Source organism: Nerophis ophidion, linkage group LG03 (genome assembly GCF_033978795.1).
Source record: "Nerophis ophidion isolate RoL-2023_Sa linkage group LG03, RoL_Noph_v1.0, whole genome shotgun sequence".
NCBI lineage: Eukaryota > Metazoa > Chordata > Actinopteri > Syngnathiformes > Syngnathidae > Nerophis > Nerophis ophidion.
In genome coordinates this window covers 15,225,781-15,243,026 of record NC_084613.1, presented here as the reverse complement: position 1 = coordinate 15,243,026, position 17,246 = coordinate 15,225,781, and the positions used below count along the sequence as shown (strand labels likewise).

General features: G+C 37.5%; 1 protein-coding gene across 10 annotated transcripts in view; it reads right to left on the bottom strand.

The window, feature by feature from the left end:
- Positions 1-17,246, bottom strand: part of cadps2 (Ca++-dependent secretion activator 2) — a 322,908-nt gene that overhangs the window by 256,129 nt on the left and 49,533 nt on the right. For all 10 annotated transcript variants that reach the window (XR_009806043.1, XM_061894374.1, XM_061894375.1 and 7 more), the window contains exon 2: positions 7,863-7,976. Coding sequence is in view for 9 of the 10 variants with exons in the window: in XM_061894374.1 (XP_061750358.1) it covers positions 7,863-7,976 (114 nt within the window). In the remaining variant the exon portion in view is untranslated. The remainder of the gene's footprint in view (positions 1-7,862; positions 7,977-17,246) is intronic.

Sequence of the window (17,246 nt, the reverse complement as noted above, 5' to 3'; positions counted from 1 at the left end):
TTCAAAACTACGGCAAGTAGTAATATCCAAAAACATAACAGAGACGAAGCGGAAGAACGAAAAAGAGACATGGCGACGACGAGTAAGAAGAAAAAGTACGCTTGCAGGTTCCAAAATGATTGGAAAAAATAATTTCATTTCATCCAGGACAGCTCGAAGCGGTATGCTGCCTGCAAATTTTGTGGATCAGACTTCTCCATTGAACACGGTGGCCGATTGGATACACATTCATGAACGGATTATTTATATATATGATGGTATATATATTATATCCATCCATCCATCCATTTTCTATCGCTTGTCCCATTCGGGGTCGCGGGGGTTGCTGGAGCCTATCTCAGCTGCATTCGGGTGGAAGGCGTTTTACACCCTGGACAAGTCGCCCCCTCATATATCATTTTTATATATATATATATATATATATTTATGTATGAATATATATGTGTGTGTATATATATATATATATATATACACACATATATATTCATACATAAATACTTGAAGATATATACACCCCCTTCCCCACCACACCTCAACACCCCCTATCTCCCAAATTCGGAGGTCTCAAGGTTGGCAAGTATGGTGATCTGTGATATTTCTACCTGAATAAATAAATATTCTGTACATTACATGTTGTAAAAGTTAATAGTATTCATATCTCCGCATGACAATGTGTTAACCTTCTGTATGCATTAATACAATGTAATATTCATCCTGATAAGCATTCTGTAATTGAGAACTATCAATCAGAACTTGTTATAAAAGAATATATACATACTGTATATATATATATATATTTTTTTTTCATTATATATATATATATACACTTAATTTCATTCTGCAAGAAAACCTTTACCATACTCCTCAACTATAACAAATAATCACAGATTAAATTACATTTTTTTGACAAAGCATGATCGTATTTAGGGCTGTGAATCTTTAGGCACCACACAATTCAATTATTAGGGGGTAACGATTCGATTCTCGATTCAAAATCAATACTTTTTGATAACATCGGGTGCCAGTTCTGTGATTAACAACATTCCTCCATAAAAAAGACAAACAGCTCTGATCAATGTCTATATTACTTAAAAGCAAATGGATTTTGTTAACTAAAATGCTTCCCAAACATTTGATAAAGTTGAATACAAATAAGCCATAAAGAAAAGTAAATCTGTACAGCAGATATGTTCATAAATCTGGGGCTGGACAGAACAGACAAAAAAAAAATTGATAAATCTTTAATAGATCAAGAATTGTAACAAATTAAAGCGATTCAATCAAAAATATCTATTTTTTACACACCTAATCGTAATTAAATTATTATTTTTTATTTTGTCATGTAGTTAGACCGGATGTGCAGTTATTAAGTCTGTTTAGCTGATTGGAGAGCAAGCTTGCGCAGCAAGTGGGTCCATGACAATGACTTCTGTTTTGTTTGATCAGCCGTTTTACTGCCGTGTTACAGACATAGTTTGTAAACAAAGTATGTAAATAAACATCTATAGAATATTTCTGTAAAATACCTAATTTCACTACGTATATATCTGCCGCTTATAGGACGGTGCGGCTAATACACGAAACCTTTTTTTTCCTTCTATAAATTAGTGGGTGTGACTTGTATACCGCTGCGGAAAATACGGAACATTGTTTCTCATGGAGAAATGTGCCTCACTATTAGAGATGTCCGATAATGGCTTTTTTGCCGATATTCGATATTCTGATATTGTCTAACTCTTAATTACCCATTCCGATATCAACCGATACCAATATCAACCGATACCGATATATACAGTCGTGGGATTAACATATTATTATGCCTAATTTTGTTGTGATGCCCTGTAACAAGGTTTTCCAAAAGAATCAACTCAAGTTATGGAAAAAAATGCCAACATGGCACTGCCATATTTATTATTGAAGTCACAAAGTGCATTATTTTTTTTAACAAGCCTCAAAACAGCAGCTTGAAATTGGGACATGCTCTCCCTGAGAGGGCATGAGCAGGATGAGGTGGGCGGGTTTGGTGGGGGTAGAGCGGGGGGGTTTTATTGTAGCGTCCCGAAGAGTTACTGCTGCATTGGTTCTGGGTATTTGTTCTGTTGTGTTTATGTTGTGTTACGGTGCGGATGTTTTCCTGAAATGTGTTTGTCTTTCTTGTTTGGTGTGGGTTCACAGTGTGGCGCATATTTGTAACAGTGTTAAAGTTGTTTATAAGGCCACCCTCAGTGTGACCTGTATGGCTGTTGACCAAGTATGCGTTGCATTCACTGGTGTATATGTGTGAAAAGCCGTAGATATTGTCTGATTGGGCCGGCGCTCAAAGGCAGTGCCTTTAAGGTTTATAGGCGCTCTGTACTTCTCCCTACGTCCGTGTACACAACGGCGTTTTAAAAAATCATACATTTTACTTTTCGAAACAGATACCGACAATTTCCGATATTACATTTTAAAGCATTTATCAGCCAATAATATCGGCAGTCGGATATTATCGGACACCCCTACTGACTATACAAACATTCCCATTCAGGAAGCCTGTTCAAGAACCAATTAAGTTTGTACGTGGAGGTTCCACTGTATCTGTCTCGAGAGGCGGGAAGTGATCTGTATGGTCTTGACAAAAAAAAAGATTGTGCATGACTACTGAGAGATAATCGCTGCTATTTCGATGCGTGAATCGCGTTCGCCGCCGCTGGGCTCCATTTAAGACGGCTGGTGATTGCGTCATCACTTCTGGCTCCATTACAGGTTTTTCATGCCACATTTCACGCACTTACGCGGTGGAGATGGGTGAGAAATGAGCTCCTGGAGTAGCACCTCCAGCTATGGCTCGGTGCTGGCGTGCGGGAGGAGAACGTCTGCATGCTTGGCATTATGGGATGTCGGGAGTGACTGATAAGATCGGCGTCAGCGTCCCCTATGGCCTTTTAAGTAAAAATATCAAACACTTTAATCGGTTGCTTAATGTCGTCGCCTCTCCTTCTTCGGCTGGCGTCGCCATGCCGACCACCGGGAGGAGCGGAATATAGATCATGTGACGTTTTCCCAGTGAGACTGCCCGCCTCCATCCATCATGTGGCCTCCCGGCCTGCCGTCAACGCGCTTCGTCTCGTTTCGTTCTGCTGCCGCCCACCATGAAGAATTTGCATGAAAGCGGTCTTGTTTGAGGACTACAGCTCACACTGGACGAGAAGTTCTAGACCAGGGGTGTCCAAACTACGGCACGCGGGCGTCTTCAATTGGGCCTCTGAGACGTCATGAGTTAAAAAATTTAAGTCAATTGTGACCACAGTTTGAATGAAATAAAGCGCGGCATTTACTTGTACGACCCAATGCAAACAACATTCCCTAGTCATGGTCCACAAAAAAGAAATGCCAATAGACATGGTCACACGCGACACAATTTGTTTTGGATTGATATTAAAAAAAACACTTTTCAAAAAATGCGTTAGCTTGATGCCATGGCGTTAGCTTGATGCCATGGATATGCCATATTATTTTTTTATTTATTTTTTTTTTAATCTTCTATTCTTCCCCCCCCCCCTCCCCCTGTTTACATGTATGTCATCTTTTTTGTAAGGGGCGCTGGAAGCCGGCAGCGATCCTGTTCTGTCTCCCTGTAATGTTTGTCTGATCTTGAATGGGATTGTGCGGAAAATTGTAATTTTCCTGAAGGAACTCTCCTGACGTAATAAATAAATTGCTATCTAATATTAGTTAGGAGAAAACTGGGCTGAAAACTATATCACGATATGTGTTTTTTATATTGATTGATATCGATAATTACTGATTTTTTCTCATGACTTATTTAAGGCCGCCAATAAAAAAGGTAATACAATTTCCAACTTACCGAGGGTGCTTTGAGGTAACAAAACTAAAGAGAAGTTTCTGTTATTGAGTTGATATGTCAAGGTGTTGCACTTTCACTTCTCGCTCCATGCAGAGAATCCACAGGGAGACAGAAAGACGGCGCAACCACACTGCTGCTTGGATACTGTTACCTGATTGGCTGTTAGCCTGTCCCTCCCATTGCTCAGTGACACTTCCTGTTTCTTGGACTTCATGCCTCATAAATTCTGGTTTCTTCTGACCAAAATATATAACTATATATCGAATGCTTTATGGAACGCATTTCATATTGATATGGATGATGTGTTTATCACGATATATTTTGATATCGTATTATCGGCCCACCCCTACCATATACATTAGCATTTTTACATGGCGAATTTAACAACTCCAAATTTCCCCTTCCCGTAAGTCCCCTGATGAGCAGGGAAACAGGCTTATAGGGATGAAACAGCCTAGGCTATTGGGCTACTTCATCTATACAAGCCTGTTTCACAGGTTTCCCTACTCTTTAGGGAATTTCCCTGAAGGGAAATCCCCCGAAGAGCAGGGAAACAGGCTTGTAGGGAGGAAATAGCATCTGTGTTTTTTCCTGACTCGACATAAATATACATAAATATTAAAATACACACATATACATATACATACATATATCAACACCACATAGATCATCAAGAAGGCTCAGCAGCGCCTACACTTCCTGAGAGTCCTCGGGAAGTACAACCTGAAGCCTGACCTGCTGCTGACCTTCTACCGCTCATCCATCAAGAGCCTGCTGACCTACTGTATTACAGTATGGTACGGCAGCTGCACTGCAGCAGACAGGGAGAAGCTGCAAATAAATAGTGGTCAAGACGGCTCAGAAGATCATCGGCCGCCCTCTCCCCTCTTTGATGGACATCTACACCTCCCGCTGCCTCAACAGAGCCAGTGCCATCATCAAGGACAGCACTCACCTTGGCTCTGACCTGTTCCACCTGCTGCCCTCTGGGAAGCGCTACAGGTGCATTAAAACCAAGACAAACAGGCTAAAGAACAGCTTATTCCCCAGGGCCATTACCACCCTGAACGGACTGCCCCGTTGACCCTCATAACTACCTTCTCTTCGGTGCAATAACCCAGTCCACCAACCACCTTGTTTTTTTCATGTAGATATTCATGTATATATTCATTTCACCCACTGTATAGAGGGTACATTTGTACAGAGTATATAGAGTCACATTTGTACAGAGTGTATAGAGTCACATTTGTACAGAGTGTATAGAGGGTACATTTGTACAGAGTGTATAGAGTCACATTTGTACAGAGTGTATAGAGTCACATTTGTACAGAGTGTAGAGTGTACATTTGTACAGAGTGTATAGAGTTGCATTTGTACAGAGTGTAGAGTGCACATTTGTACAGTGTATAGTCACATTTGTACAGTGTATAGTCACATTTGTACAGAGTGTAGAGTGCACATTTGTACAGTGTATAGTCACATTTGTACAGTGTATAGTCACATTTGTACAGTGTAGAGTGCACATTTGTACAGTGTATAGAGTCACATTTGTACAGAGTGTATAGAGTCACATTTGTACAGAGTGTATAGAGTCAGATTTGTACAGAGTGTATAGAGTTACATTTGTACAGAGTGTATAGAGTAACATTTGTACAGAGTGTAGAGTCACATTTGTACATAGTGTAGAGTCACAATTGTACAGTGTAGAGTGTACATTTGTACAGAGTGTATAGAGTTACATTTGTACAGAGTGTATAGTCACATTTGTACAGAGTGTATAGAGTCACATTTGTACAGTGTATAGAGTTACATTTGTACAGAGTGTATAGAGTCACATTTGTACAGAGTGTATAGAGTCACATTTGTACAGAGTGTATAGAGTCACATTTGTACAGAGTGTATAGAGTCACATTTGTACAGAGTGTATGGAGTCACATTTGTACAGAGTGTATGGAGTTACATTTGTACAGAGTGTATAGAGTCACATTTGTACAGTGTATAGAGTCACATTTGTACAGTGTATAGAGTCACACTTGTACAGAGTGTATTGAGTCACAATTGTACAGTGTAGAGTGTACATTTGTACAGAGTGTATAGTGCACATTTGTACAGAGTGTATAGAGTCACATTTGTACAATGTATAAAGTCACATGTGTACAGAGTGTATAGAGTCACATTTGTACAGAGTGTATAGAGTCACATTTGTACAGAGTGTATAGTCACATTTGTACAGAGTGTAGAGTGCACATTTGTACAGAGTGTATAGAGTCACATTTGTACAGAGTGTATAGAGTCACATTTGTACAGAGTGTATAGTCACATTTGTACAGAGTTTAGAGTCACATTTGTACAGAGTTTAGAGTCACATTTGTACAGAGTTTAGAGTCACATTTGTACAGAGTGTATAGAGTCACAATTGTACAGTGTGGAGTGTACATTTGTACAGCGTGTATAGTCACATTTGTACAGTGTATAAAGTCACATTTGTACAGAGTGTATAGTCACATTTGTACAGAGTGTATAGTCACATTTGTACAGAGTGTAGAGTGCACATTTGTACAGAGTGTATAGAGTCACATTTGTAGAGTGTATAGAGTCACATTTGTACAGAGTGTATAGTCACATTTGTACAGAGTGTATAGAGTCACATTTGTACAATGTATAAAGTGACATTTGTACAGAGTCACATTTGTACAGAGTGTATAGTCACATTTGCACAGAGTGTATAGAGTCACATTTGTACAGTGTATAGAGTCACATTTGTACAGAGTGTATAGAGTCACATTTGTACAGAGTGTATAGTCACATTTGTACAGAGTTTAGAGTCACATTTGTACAGAGTTTAGAGTCACATTTGTACAGAGTTTAGAGTCACATTTGTACAGAGTGTATAGAGTCACAATTGTACAGTGTGGAGTGTACATTTGTACAGCGTGTATAGTCACATTTGTACAGTGTATAAAGTCACATTTGTACAGAGTGTATAGTCACATTTGTACAGAGTGTATAGTCACATTTGTACAGAGTGTAGAGTGCACATTTGTACAGAGTGTATAGAGTCACATTTGTAGAGTGTATAGAGTCACATTTGTACAGAGTGTATAGTCACATTTGTACAGAGTGTATAGAGTCACATTTGTACAATGTATAAAGTGACATTTGTACAGAGTCACATTTGTACAGAGTGTATAGTCACATTTGCACAGAGTGTATAGAGTCACATTTGTACAGCGTGTATAGAGTCACATTTGTACAGAATGTATAGAGTCACATTTGTACGAGTGTACAGAGTGTACATTGTTCTCTTCCACACCTTTGCACGTCTATATTTTTTATATGTTTACACATTGTTTTCTTGCATGCACGTATCGCACTGTATGGAATGGCCTCAATCTCGTTACCCTGCGTAATGACAATAAAGCTGATTCTGATCTCAATACATATTGCGATTGACACGTCATCGATATCAATAAAAATGTGTTTCGATATACACACACACACATTTGGACACAAATGTATATATGTATACCGTGTGTGTGTGTATATATATATATATATATATATACACACATACACACTCATATATATATATATATATATATATATATATATATATATATATATATATGTATATAACCCTGTTTTATATATATATATATATATAAAACAATTTTTTTAAGCATTTTTTTTTATAGTGATGATGTTTCTTTCGCGATGTATAGTGATATTGTTTTAGCAGCCCAGTCCTATCGTAATAAGTACAATACTTACAGTATAAACACTTTTAAGACTCAACAAAACACCAGACTGACACATATGACTTAATGGAAAAGACTACTTCCTGTCTAGAGCAACACAACAAGGACAAACTTCACAGTTATTGATATTATTATGAGCTCACTGTTAGAATAATTTTCAGTCATCATAAGAACACACACGTACAGAACATGGCAACAGGTGTGAATGTCAGAGAATGTGAAAGGTACGTCCCTAAAAAAAAGAACCGTGTTCTTACCTCATAGTAGCTCCTCACCGCGTTGCAGAAAGCTTCGTCGGCGACAATCTGAGTTTCTCCGTTGAGGAAGGCCAGGAAACGTTCCTTCACCGCCTGAAGCTGCTGCTTGTTCACCTGGAACAACAAAAACAACAACAACAACAACGTCAGGGGGTCACATGCATCACTTTGACACCTGGTAGAGGTGACAGGTGCTAAGTGTAAGCTAATCACAGTCATTGCTAATCATACGTCTCATTAAGGTTTTTATTCCACTTTCACAAAATGTCTGCTATAAGAGTGCAATAAATAAATAAATAAATAAATAATAAATACTGGTTCGGCAACAAAAGCATGGGTTATATAAGTTAGCTTTCAGTATGCTAACATTAATGTTAATGCTAACATTAACATTCTAACGTATTAACATTAGCATGCTAATGTTTTTAGCCAATCTCACAGCCGAACACCTTAGACTCATGTAACATGGTACTTGACACATGCTAACATTAGCATGCTAATGTTAATACGTTTGATTATTAATATTAACAAACTGAAAACTAACAGTTAGCATGTGTTAAGTACCAAGTTATACGATTCTGAGGTATTAGGCTGTAAGATTGGCTAAAAACATTAGCATGCTAATGTTAATACGTTAGAATCTTAATGTTAGCATACTGGAAGCTAACAGTTAGCCTGTGCCAAGAACCATGTTATATGAGTTCAAGGTGCTCGGCTGTGAGATTAGCTAAAAACATTATCATGCTATGTTAATACGTTAGAATGTTCATGCTAGCATACTGAAAGCTAACAGATAGTCTGTGTCAGGTACCATGTTACATGAGTCTAAGGTGTTCGGTTGTAAGTATGGTTAAAAACATTAGCATGCTAATGTTAATACGTTAGCTTTCAGTATGCTAACATTCTAACGTACTAACATTAGCACGGTAATGTTTTTAGCCAATCTCACAGCCAAACACCCAAGACTCAGGTAACATGGTACTTGACACATGCTAACTGTTAGCTTTCCGTATGCTAACATTAACATTCCAACGTATTAACATTAGCATGCTAATGATAATACTTTAACTTACAGTATGCTAACATTAACATTCTAACATATTAACATTAGCATGCTAATGTTAATACGTTAGATTTCAGTATGCTAACATTCTAATGTATTAACATTAGCATGCTAATCTTACAGCCAAACACCTCAGACTCATGTAACATGGAACTGGACACATGCTAACTGTTAGCTTTCCGTATGCTAACATTAGCAATCCAACGTATTAACATTAGCATGCTAATGTTAATACTTTAACTTACAGTATGGTAACATTAACATTCTAACATATTAACATTAGCATGCTAATGTTAATACGTTAGCTTTCAGTATGCTAACCATGCTAATGTTAATACGTTAGAATGTTAGCATACTGAAAGCTAATGTATTAACATTAGCATGCTGATGTTTTTAGCCAATCTTACAGCCAAACACCTCAGACTCATGCAACATGGTACTTGACAGATGCTAACTGTTAGCTTTCCGTATTCTAACATTAACATTCTAACGTATTAACATTAGCATGCTAATGTTAATACTTTAACTTACCATATACTAACATTAACATTCTAACGTATTAACATTAGCATGCTAAATGTTAAACCTTTAGCTTTCAGTATGCTAACATTAACATTCTAACGTATTAACATTAGCATGCTAATGTTTTTAGCCAAACTCACAGCCAAACACCTCAGACTCATGTAACACGGTACTTGACACAGGCTAACTGTTAGAATGTTGATGTTAGCATACTGAAAGCTAACAGTTAGCACGTGTCAAGTGGAGCAAAAAAGTATTTAGTCAGCCACCGATTGTGCAAGTTCTCCCACTTAAGATGACAGAGGTCTGTAATTTTCATCATAGGTACACTTCAACTGTGTGAGACAGAATGTAAAAAAAAAAATCCAGGTATTCACATTGTAGGAATTTTAAAGAAAATATTTGTAATTTATGGAGGAAAATACGTATTTGGTCAACCATTCAAAGCTCTCACTGATGGAAGGAAGTTTTGGCTCAAAATCTCACGATACATGGCCCCATTCATTCTTTCCTTAACACGGATCAATCGTCCTGTCCCCTTAGCAGAAAAACAGCCCCAAAGCATGATGTTTCCACCCCCATACTTCACAGTAGGTATGGTGTTCTTGGGATGCAACTCAGTATTCTTTTTCTTTCAAACGCGACGAGTTGAGTTTATACCAAAAAGTTCTATTTTGGTTTCATCTGACCACATGACATTCTCCCAATCCTCTGCTGTATCATCCATGTATCCATTTTGGTATAAACTCAACTCGTCGTGTTTGGAGGAAGAAGAATACTGAGTTGCATCCCAAGAACACCGCACCTACTGTGAAGCATGGGGGTGGAAACATCATGCTTTGGGGCTGTTTTTCTGCTAAGGGGACAGGACGATTGATCCGTGTTAATGAAAGAATGAATGGGGCCATGTATCGTGAGATTTTGAGCCAAAACCTCCTTCCATCAGTGAGAGCTTTGAATGGTAGACCAAATACTTATGTTACACCATAATTTACAAACAAATTCTTTAAAAATCCTACAACGTGAATTCCTGGATTTTTTTTTTCACATTCTGTCTCTCACAGTTGAAGTGTACCTATGATGAAAATTACAGACCTCTGTCCTCATTTTAAGTGGGAGAACTTGCACAATCGGTGGCTGACTAAATACTTTTTTGCCCCACTGTATATAAACTATCTGACTGCGTGGTCGGTAGTAGTGGGTTTCCGTAGGCCTTCAAGGCCACCTTCGCTGGAGACACGACTCATAAGGAACTTGACCCGTGGTGTGACTAACATGTACAGTCGTGTCTCAACAAGCATCCATCACGCTGCCTGTACCTCACAGCAACAACCCTCTACACTCCCGAGTAAATATTTAATATATACTATAATATAGAAAATATTTCCAGCAGCGTTGCCATACATCTGGAAGCTGCAGGCTGGCAGGTGTGCTGCATATGCATGAGGCGCAGTGAAGACATATTAGCATGAAGAAGCCATTCAAAGTGTTTGGGAACATTGCCCCTTGGAGGTGTTTCCCAATCTTCTCCTCAAATGTTCCACACGATGAGTCACGGCGATGGCCGCCTCCCGCCGGTGGAGACGGAAAGTCTTTGTCTGGGAAATGGATTTGTCTCAGGGGGGTCTGTCTCCACGCAGGTGATCCAGGTGAAGGTGTCGTGTTGCCTTCAGGCGCGTCGCAGCAATAAAGGCGCTCTGATACTATTTGCTGTCTGCGTGGGAGCGCGGCTAAAACGGTCTTCATCATGCGTGTCGCAGCCCTGAGTCAGCTGGACCACGACAACCAGAGCTGGCAGTATCAGCTGGGGGAGGAAGCACTGCCGATGGGGTTGGAGAAGCTTGTACATTGTCTACAACAGGGGTGTCCAAAGTGCGGTGCAGGGACCATTGACCGTTTTTTTTTCTAAAGACAAAATAAAAACAAAACGAAAAAACTAGAATACGCAATTTTGGAAGAAAATGCATGTGAATTCTAAAATGTGCAAGCTGGACCTAAATGTTAACATTAGCATGCCAACAGTTAGCGTGTGTCAAGTACCAAGTCATATGACTGAAGTGGACGCATGTAAAAATTAGTGGAAAAAGTTAGCATGTACAAAGTACCAAGTTATAGGATATCAAGGTGTTTAGTTGCAAAATTGGCTAATAAAATTAGCATGCTAAAGTTAACACGCCGCAATACTAACGGTAACACGCGAAAAGTTAACATGTGTCAAGCACTAAGTTGTGTTAGTCTAAGCCGTTCAGCTGCAAAATTAGCTAAAAAAAAAGTTTGCATTCTAATGGTAGTATGTCAGAAAAGTAGCATTAGCATGATAGCAGCTAACAGTTGGCGTGTGTCAAGTACCAAGTCATATGACTGAAGTGTACGCATGTAAAATTTGGGGAGAAAATGCATGTGAATTTTGAAATGTGCAAGCTGGACCTAAATGTTAATATTGGCATGCTAACAGTTAGCGTGTGTCAAGTACCACGTCATGGGGCTATTAAGTGTAAGCATGTAAAATTTGCACACAAAAAAAAAGTTAGCATGTATTAAGTTCCAAGTTACATGATTTTAAGGTGTTTAGTTGCAAAATTGGCTAATTAAATTAGCATGCTAAAGTTAACACGCCGCAATACTAACGGTAACACGAAAAGTTAACGTGTCAAGCACTAAGTTGTATTAGTCTAAGGCGTTCAGCTGCAAAATTAGCTAAAAAAAAGTTAGCATTCTAATGTTATGTCAGAAAAGTAGCATTAGCATGATAGCAGCTAACAGTTAGCGTGTGTCAAGTACCAAGTCATATGACTGAAGTGTACGCATGTAAAATTTTGGGAGAAAATGCATGTGAATTCGGAAATGTGCAAGCTGGACCTAAATATTAACATTGGCATGCTAACAGTTAGCGTGTGTCAAGTACCACGTCATGGGGCTATTAAGTGTAAGCATGTAAAATTTGCACACAAAAAAACAAAAAAGTTAGCATGTATTAAGTTCCAAGTTATAGGATATTAAGGTGTTTAGTTGCAAAATTGGCTAATACAATTAGCATGCTAAAGTTAACACGCCGCAATACTAACGGTAACACACGAAAAGTTAACATGTGTCAAGCACTAAGTTGTATTAGTCTAATGTGTTCAGCTGCAAAATTAGCTAAAAAAAGTTAGCATTCTAATGTTAGTATGTCAGAAAAGTAGCATTAACATGATAGCAGTTAGTGTGTGTCAAGTACCAAGTCATATGACTGAAGTGTGCGCATGTAAAATTAGCTTAAAAACAAATTAGTAGGTGTAAAGTACCAAGTTATAGGATTTTAAGGTGTTCAGTTGCAAAATTGGCGAACAGAATTAGCATGCTAAAGTTAACATGCCGCAATTCTAACACTAACACACAAAAAGTTTACATGCTTCAAGCACTAGGTTGTTTTAGTCTGAGGCGTTCGGCTGCAAAATTAGCTAAAAAAAAGTTAGCATTCTAATCTTAGTATGCCAGAATAGTAACATTAGTATGCTAACAGTTAGCATTTGTCAAGTACCAATATGACTTTGAAGTGTACTCATGTAAAGTTAGCTAAAAAAAAAAGTTAGCATGTATAAAGTACCAAGTGATAGGATTTTAAGGTGTTCAGTTGCAAAATTGGCTAATAGAATTAGCATGCTAAAGTTAACATACTGCAATGCTAACAGTAACACACAAAGAGTTAACATGTGTCAAGTACCAGGTTATATAAGTCTGAGGCGTTCGGCTGCAAAATTGGCTAAAAAAGTTAGCATTCTAATGTTAATATGTCAGAATAGTAGCATTAACATGCTAACAGTTATCATGTGTCAAGTACCAAGTTGTATGACACTACAAAATATCTAAAAAATTACAATGAAGTAAACACGTGAATAATATCCAGAAAAAAAAAAAGTTTGCATGAACAAAATACCATGGTTTATGACTCTGAGGGGGATAGCTGCAAAAGTGGCTGAAAAAAATTAGTAAGCCAATGTTAATATGTTATAATGCTAATCTTAGCATGCTAACATTTAGTATGTGTCAAATACAAAGTTATACGAGTCTGAGGAATTCGGCTGTAAAATTGGTTAAAAAAAATTTAAATTCTAATGTTAGTAGGCCAGAATGTTAACGTTAGTTAACAGTTAACATGTGTCAATTACCAAGTCATAGAACTTTGCAAAACTGGCTAAAAAGGGACTAACAAGTTAAAATGCGAACAGTAAGCATGTTTAAAATACCATGTTGTAGGACTTTTCGGTGTTTGGCTGCAAAATTGGCAACAACAAAAAAAATTGTGTAGTAACGTTATTACGCTAGATTGTTAATGTTAACACACTATAACACTTAGCAAATGTGAAGTACCAAGTATTATGAGTGTGAGTTGTGTGACTTTAAAATGAGCTAAAATTAGATAGCGGGCTAACAATCAGTTAACATGTGTCAAGTCATGTGACTCTGCAAAATTTACAAAAAAATTACTATGAAGTGTACGCATTTAAAAAATTAGCTTAAAAAGTTTGCATGCGAACAGTTAGCATGTATAAAATAGCAAGTTACATGAGTCTGAGACGTTCGGCTGTAAAATTTGGATAAAAAAGTAAAAATTCAAATTTTAGTATGCCAGAATGTTAACATTAGCATGCTAACAGTTAGCATGTATAAAATGGCATGTCATATCACTGTGAGGTGTTTCAGCTGCAAAATTGGCAAAAAGATTTGGGATGCTAATGTTAGCATGCTAACAAATATCATGTATCAAGTACCAAGTTATAGGACTGTGAGGTGTTTTGCTGTAAAGTTGGCTAAAAAAGTTAGCAAGCTATCTTGTAACAGTTAGCATGTGTCAAGTACCAATTTATGAGTCTGAGGCGTTAGCAATCTGATGTAAGTATGCTAAAATGTTAACGTTAGCATGCTAACATTTAGCATATATTAAATAGCAAGTTAAATGACTGAGGTGTTGGGCTGCAAAACTGGCAAGTACCAAGTTATAGCACTGTAAGGTGTTTTGCAGTTATGTTGGCTAAAAATAAAAGTTAGCATGCTCGAATGCTATTGGTAACATGTTAACAGTTAGCATGTGTCAAGTACCAAATTATATGAGTCTGAAGCGCTAGCATTCTGATGTTAGTATGCTAGAATGTTAACGTTAGCATGCTAACAGTTAACATGTATTGAATAAAAGTTAAATGACTGACAAAATTAGAAAAATAAATTTTGGATGTAGACGTTAATACGCTAGAATGCTAATGTTAACATAATAACACTTAGCAATACCAAGTAATACGACTGATTTATTTGGCTTTAAAATTGGCTATCAGATATAGCACACTAACGATAGCATGCTAACAGTTAGCATGTGTCAAGTACAAAGTCAAATGACTGCAACATTGGCCAAAAAATAACTATGAAGCGTACAAATGTAAAAATGAGCTAAAAAAAGTGAGCATGGAAAAGTTAGCATGCATAATATTGCAGGTTAAATGACTAAGGTTTTGGGCTGCAAAACTGGCAAAAAAAAAAAAAAAAAAAGATTAACACGCTAACGTTAATACGCTAAAATGCTAATATTAACATACCAACACTTAGCATGTGTGAAGTACCAAGTAATATTTTGGCTTTAAAATTGGCTACAAAAAGATAGTACACTAAGGATAGCATGCTAATAGTTAGCATGTGTCAATTACCAAGTCATATGACTAACATTGGCCAAAAAATGACTATGAAGTGTATGAATGTAAAAATATTAGGGGTGGGCAAGTTAATGCGTTAATTACGAGTTAACTCATCAATCTATTAACGCCGACAAATATTTTATCGCACATTTGCGTATTTTGTTTACATGCTTTTATTTTGTTAATGCCTTTTCTTAATAAGATGGCGACGCCCGGACGGGCTTTGGCGTTGAGGGGCTCTTGGTAAAGATGGAACATTTGGCAAAAATACCGGACAATTCTGCAGATTTCATGGCTGGCTTACAGCGTGGTCACTCCGGGATCACTTACGACCGCCAGACAATTCTGAATGTGGATAGATCGGGCCGTTTTGGACTGAATGACGCGTGCTTGCTAGACCGGCTAGCTAGCATGGGAATACATTGCCGGCTACATCCAGCGGCCTGTGAAGCAGCGGAGTATATGTGTTGTCTGTCTATTTATGAATAATGCAGACGAGGAGTGTTGGCTGAGTTCTTAACGTTTGCTTTCAGAGCGTGCATATCACAACATACAAGATGCCGTCATGACAACACACAACCCATACCGGGCTACCGCGCATGCTCGTCACTCCTGTTGCATGCTGGGTAGGGTAGTTATTTTATTCTCTGGCTCATAACATCACAATATAGTACCATGTATATGATGCGTTCAGTTTATCAAAGCACCAAGCAAACAATAGGAAAATTCCCGTCATATCAATTCCTAGATATGGTCGTAATTATTCTAAGTGCACTACGCATAATAAACACAACATTATTAATATTGCTCCTACGGATAATTTGATCAAAAATTCCCTAAAACAGCCCACTACCTATAATATAGTTTTTTTAAACATAAGATCCCTGATAAAAAAAAAATGTTTCTGCTGTTACCTCAGAAATTGCCTGTTCAGATGTTATGATTGTGGCTCAGAGATTTGTATGTAGATTATATTTATTTTCCATAACAAACAGGATAACTTAAATACCCTGGCAGTGGCAATAAGCTTAAATGTTTGTATTTAAATTTTTTGAGTTGATTTTCATAAAATATGCTATTTAACTGCTACTGTTTAACAAGGACTGATTTCAATTGTGTTTGCACAACATGTTTTGGCGCTTTTGTTCATGTGGGAGAATATTCCAATAAAGGTGCACTACACACTACTTTTGAATTCATTATTGGGCTTTGCGTATACAATGCAGTTAAACGCGATTAATCGGAGAAATTGTGCGATTAACTTCAATTAAAATTTTTAATCGTTGCCCAGCCCTAAAAAAAATAGATAAAAAAGTGAGCATGCAAACAGTTGGCATGTATACTATTGCAAGTTAAATGACTCTGAGGTGTTGGGCTGCAAAATTAGCAACTGAAAAAAGGTTAACTTGCTAACATATGTACGTAAAATGATAATGTTAACGTACCAACACTTAGCATGTGTCAAGTACCAAGTAATATTTTAGCTTGAAAATTGGCAAAAAAAAAAAGATAGCACACTAATGATAACAGTTAGCATGTGTCAAGTACCAAGTCATACGACCGCAACATTGGCCAAAAAATAACTATGAAGCGTATGAATGCAAAAAAATTGATTTAAAAAATTTTGCATGCGAACAGGAAGCATGTATAAAATAGCAAGTTAAAATGACTCTGTGGTTTTGGACTGCAAAACTGGCAACAAAATAAAGATTAACACGCTAACATATGTAACACGCTAACATACCGACACTTAACATGTTTGAAGTACCAGGTAAGATTTTGGCTTTAAAAGAGGCACAAAAAAAGGTAGCACGCTAACAGTAGCATGCTAACAGTTAGCATGTCTCAAGTACCAAGTCATATGATTGCAAAGTTGGCTAAAAAAGATAGCACGCTAATTTTAGCACGCTAACATTTAACATGTGTCAAGTACCAAGTTGGACATGTCTCAAGTGATTGGCAAAATAAAGTTAGCATGCTAATGTTAGCAACTCTGCCTGAGGCTTTATTTGTTAGCTTCGTTTGGCCATTTTTCTGCTTGAAAATGCCTATAATGTTTCAGAATGATGTAGAATGTGCTTTGTCAGCGATAAAACAAAGAAGTGGATGTTGTGTTCATATAGTTACGCATTTATT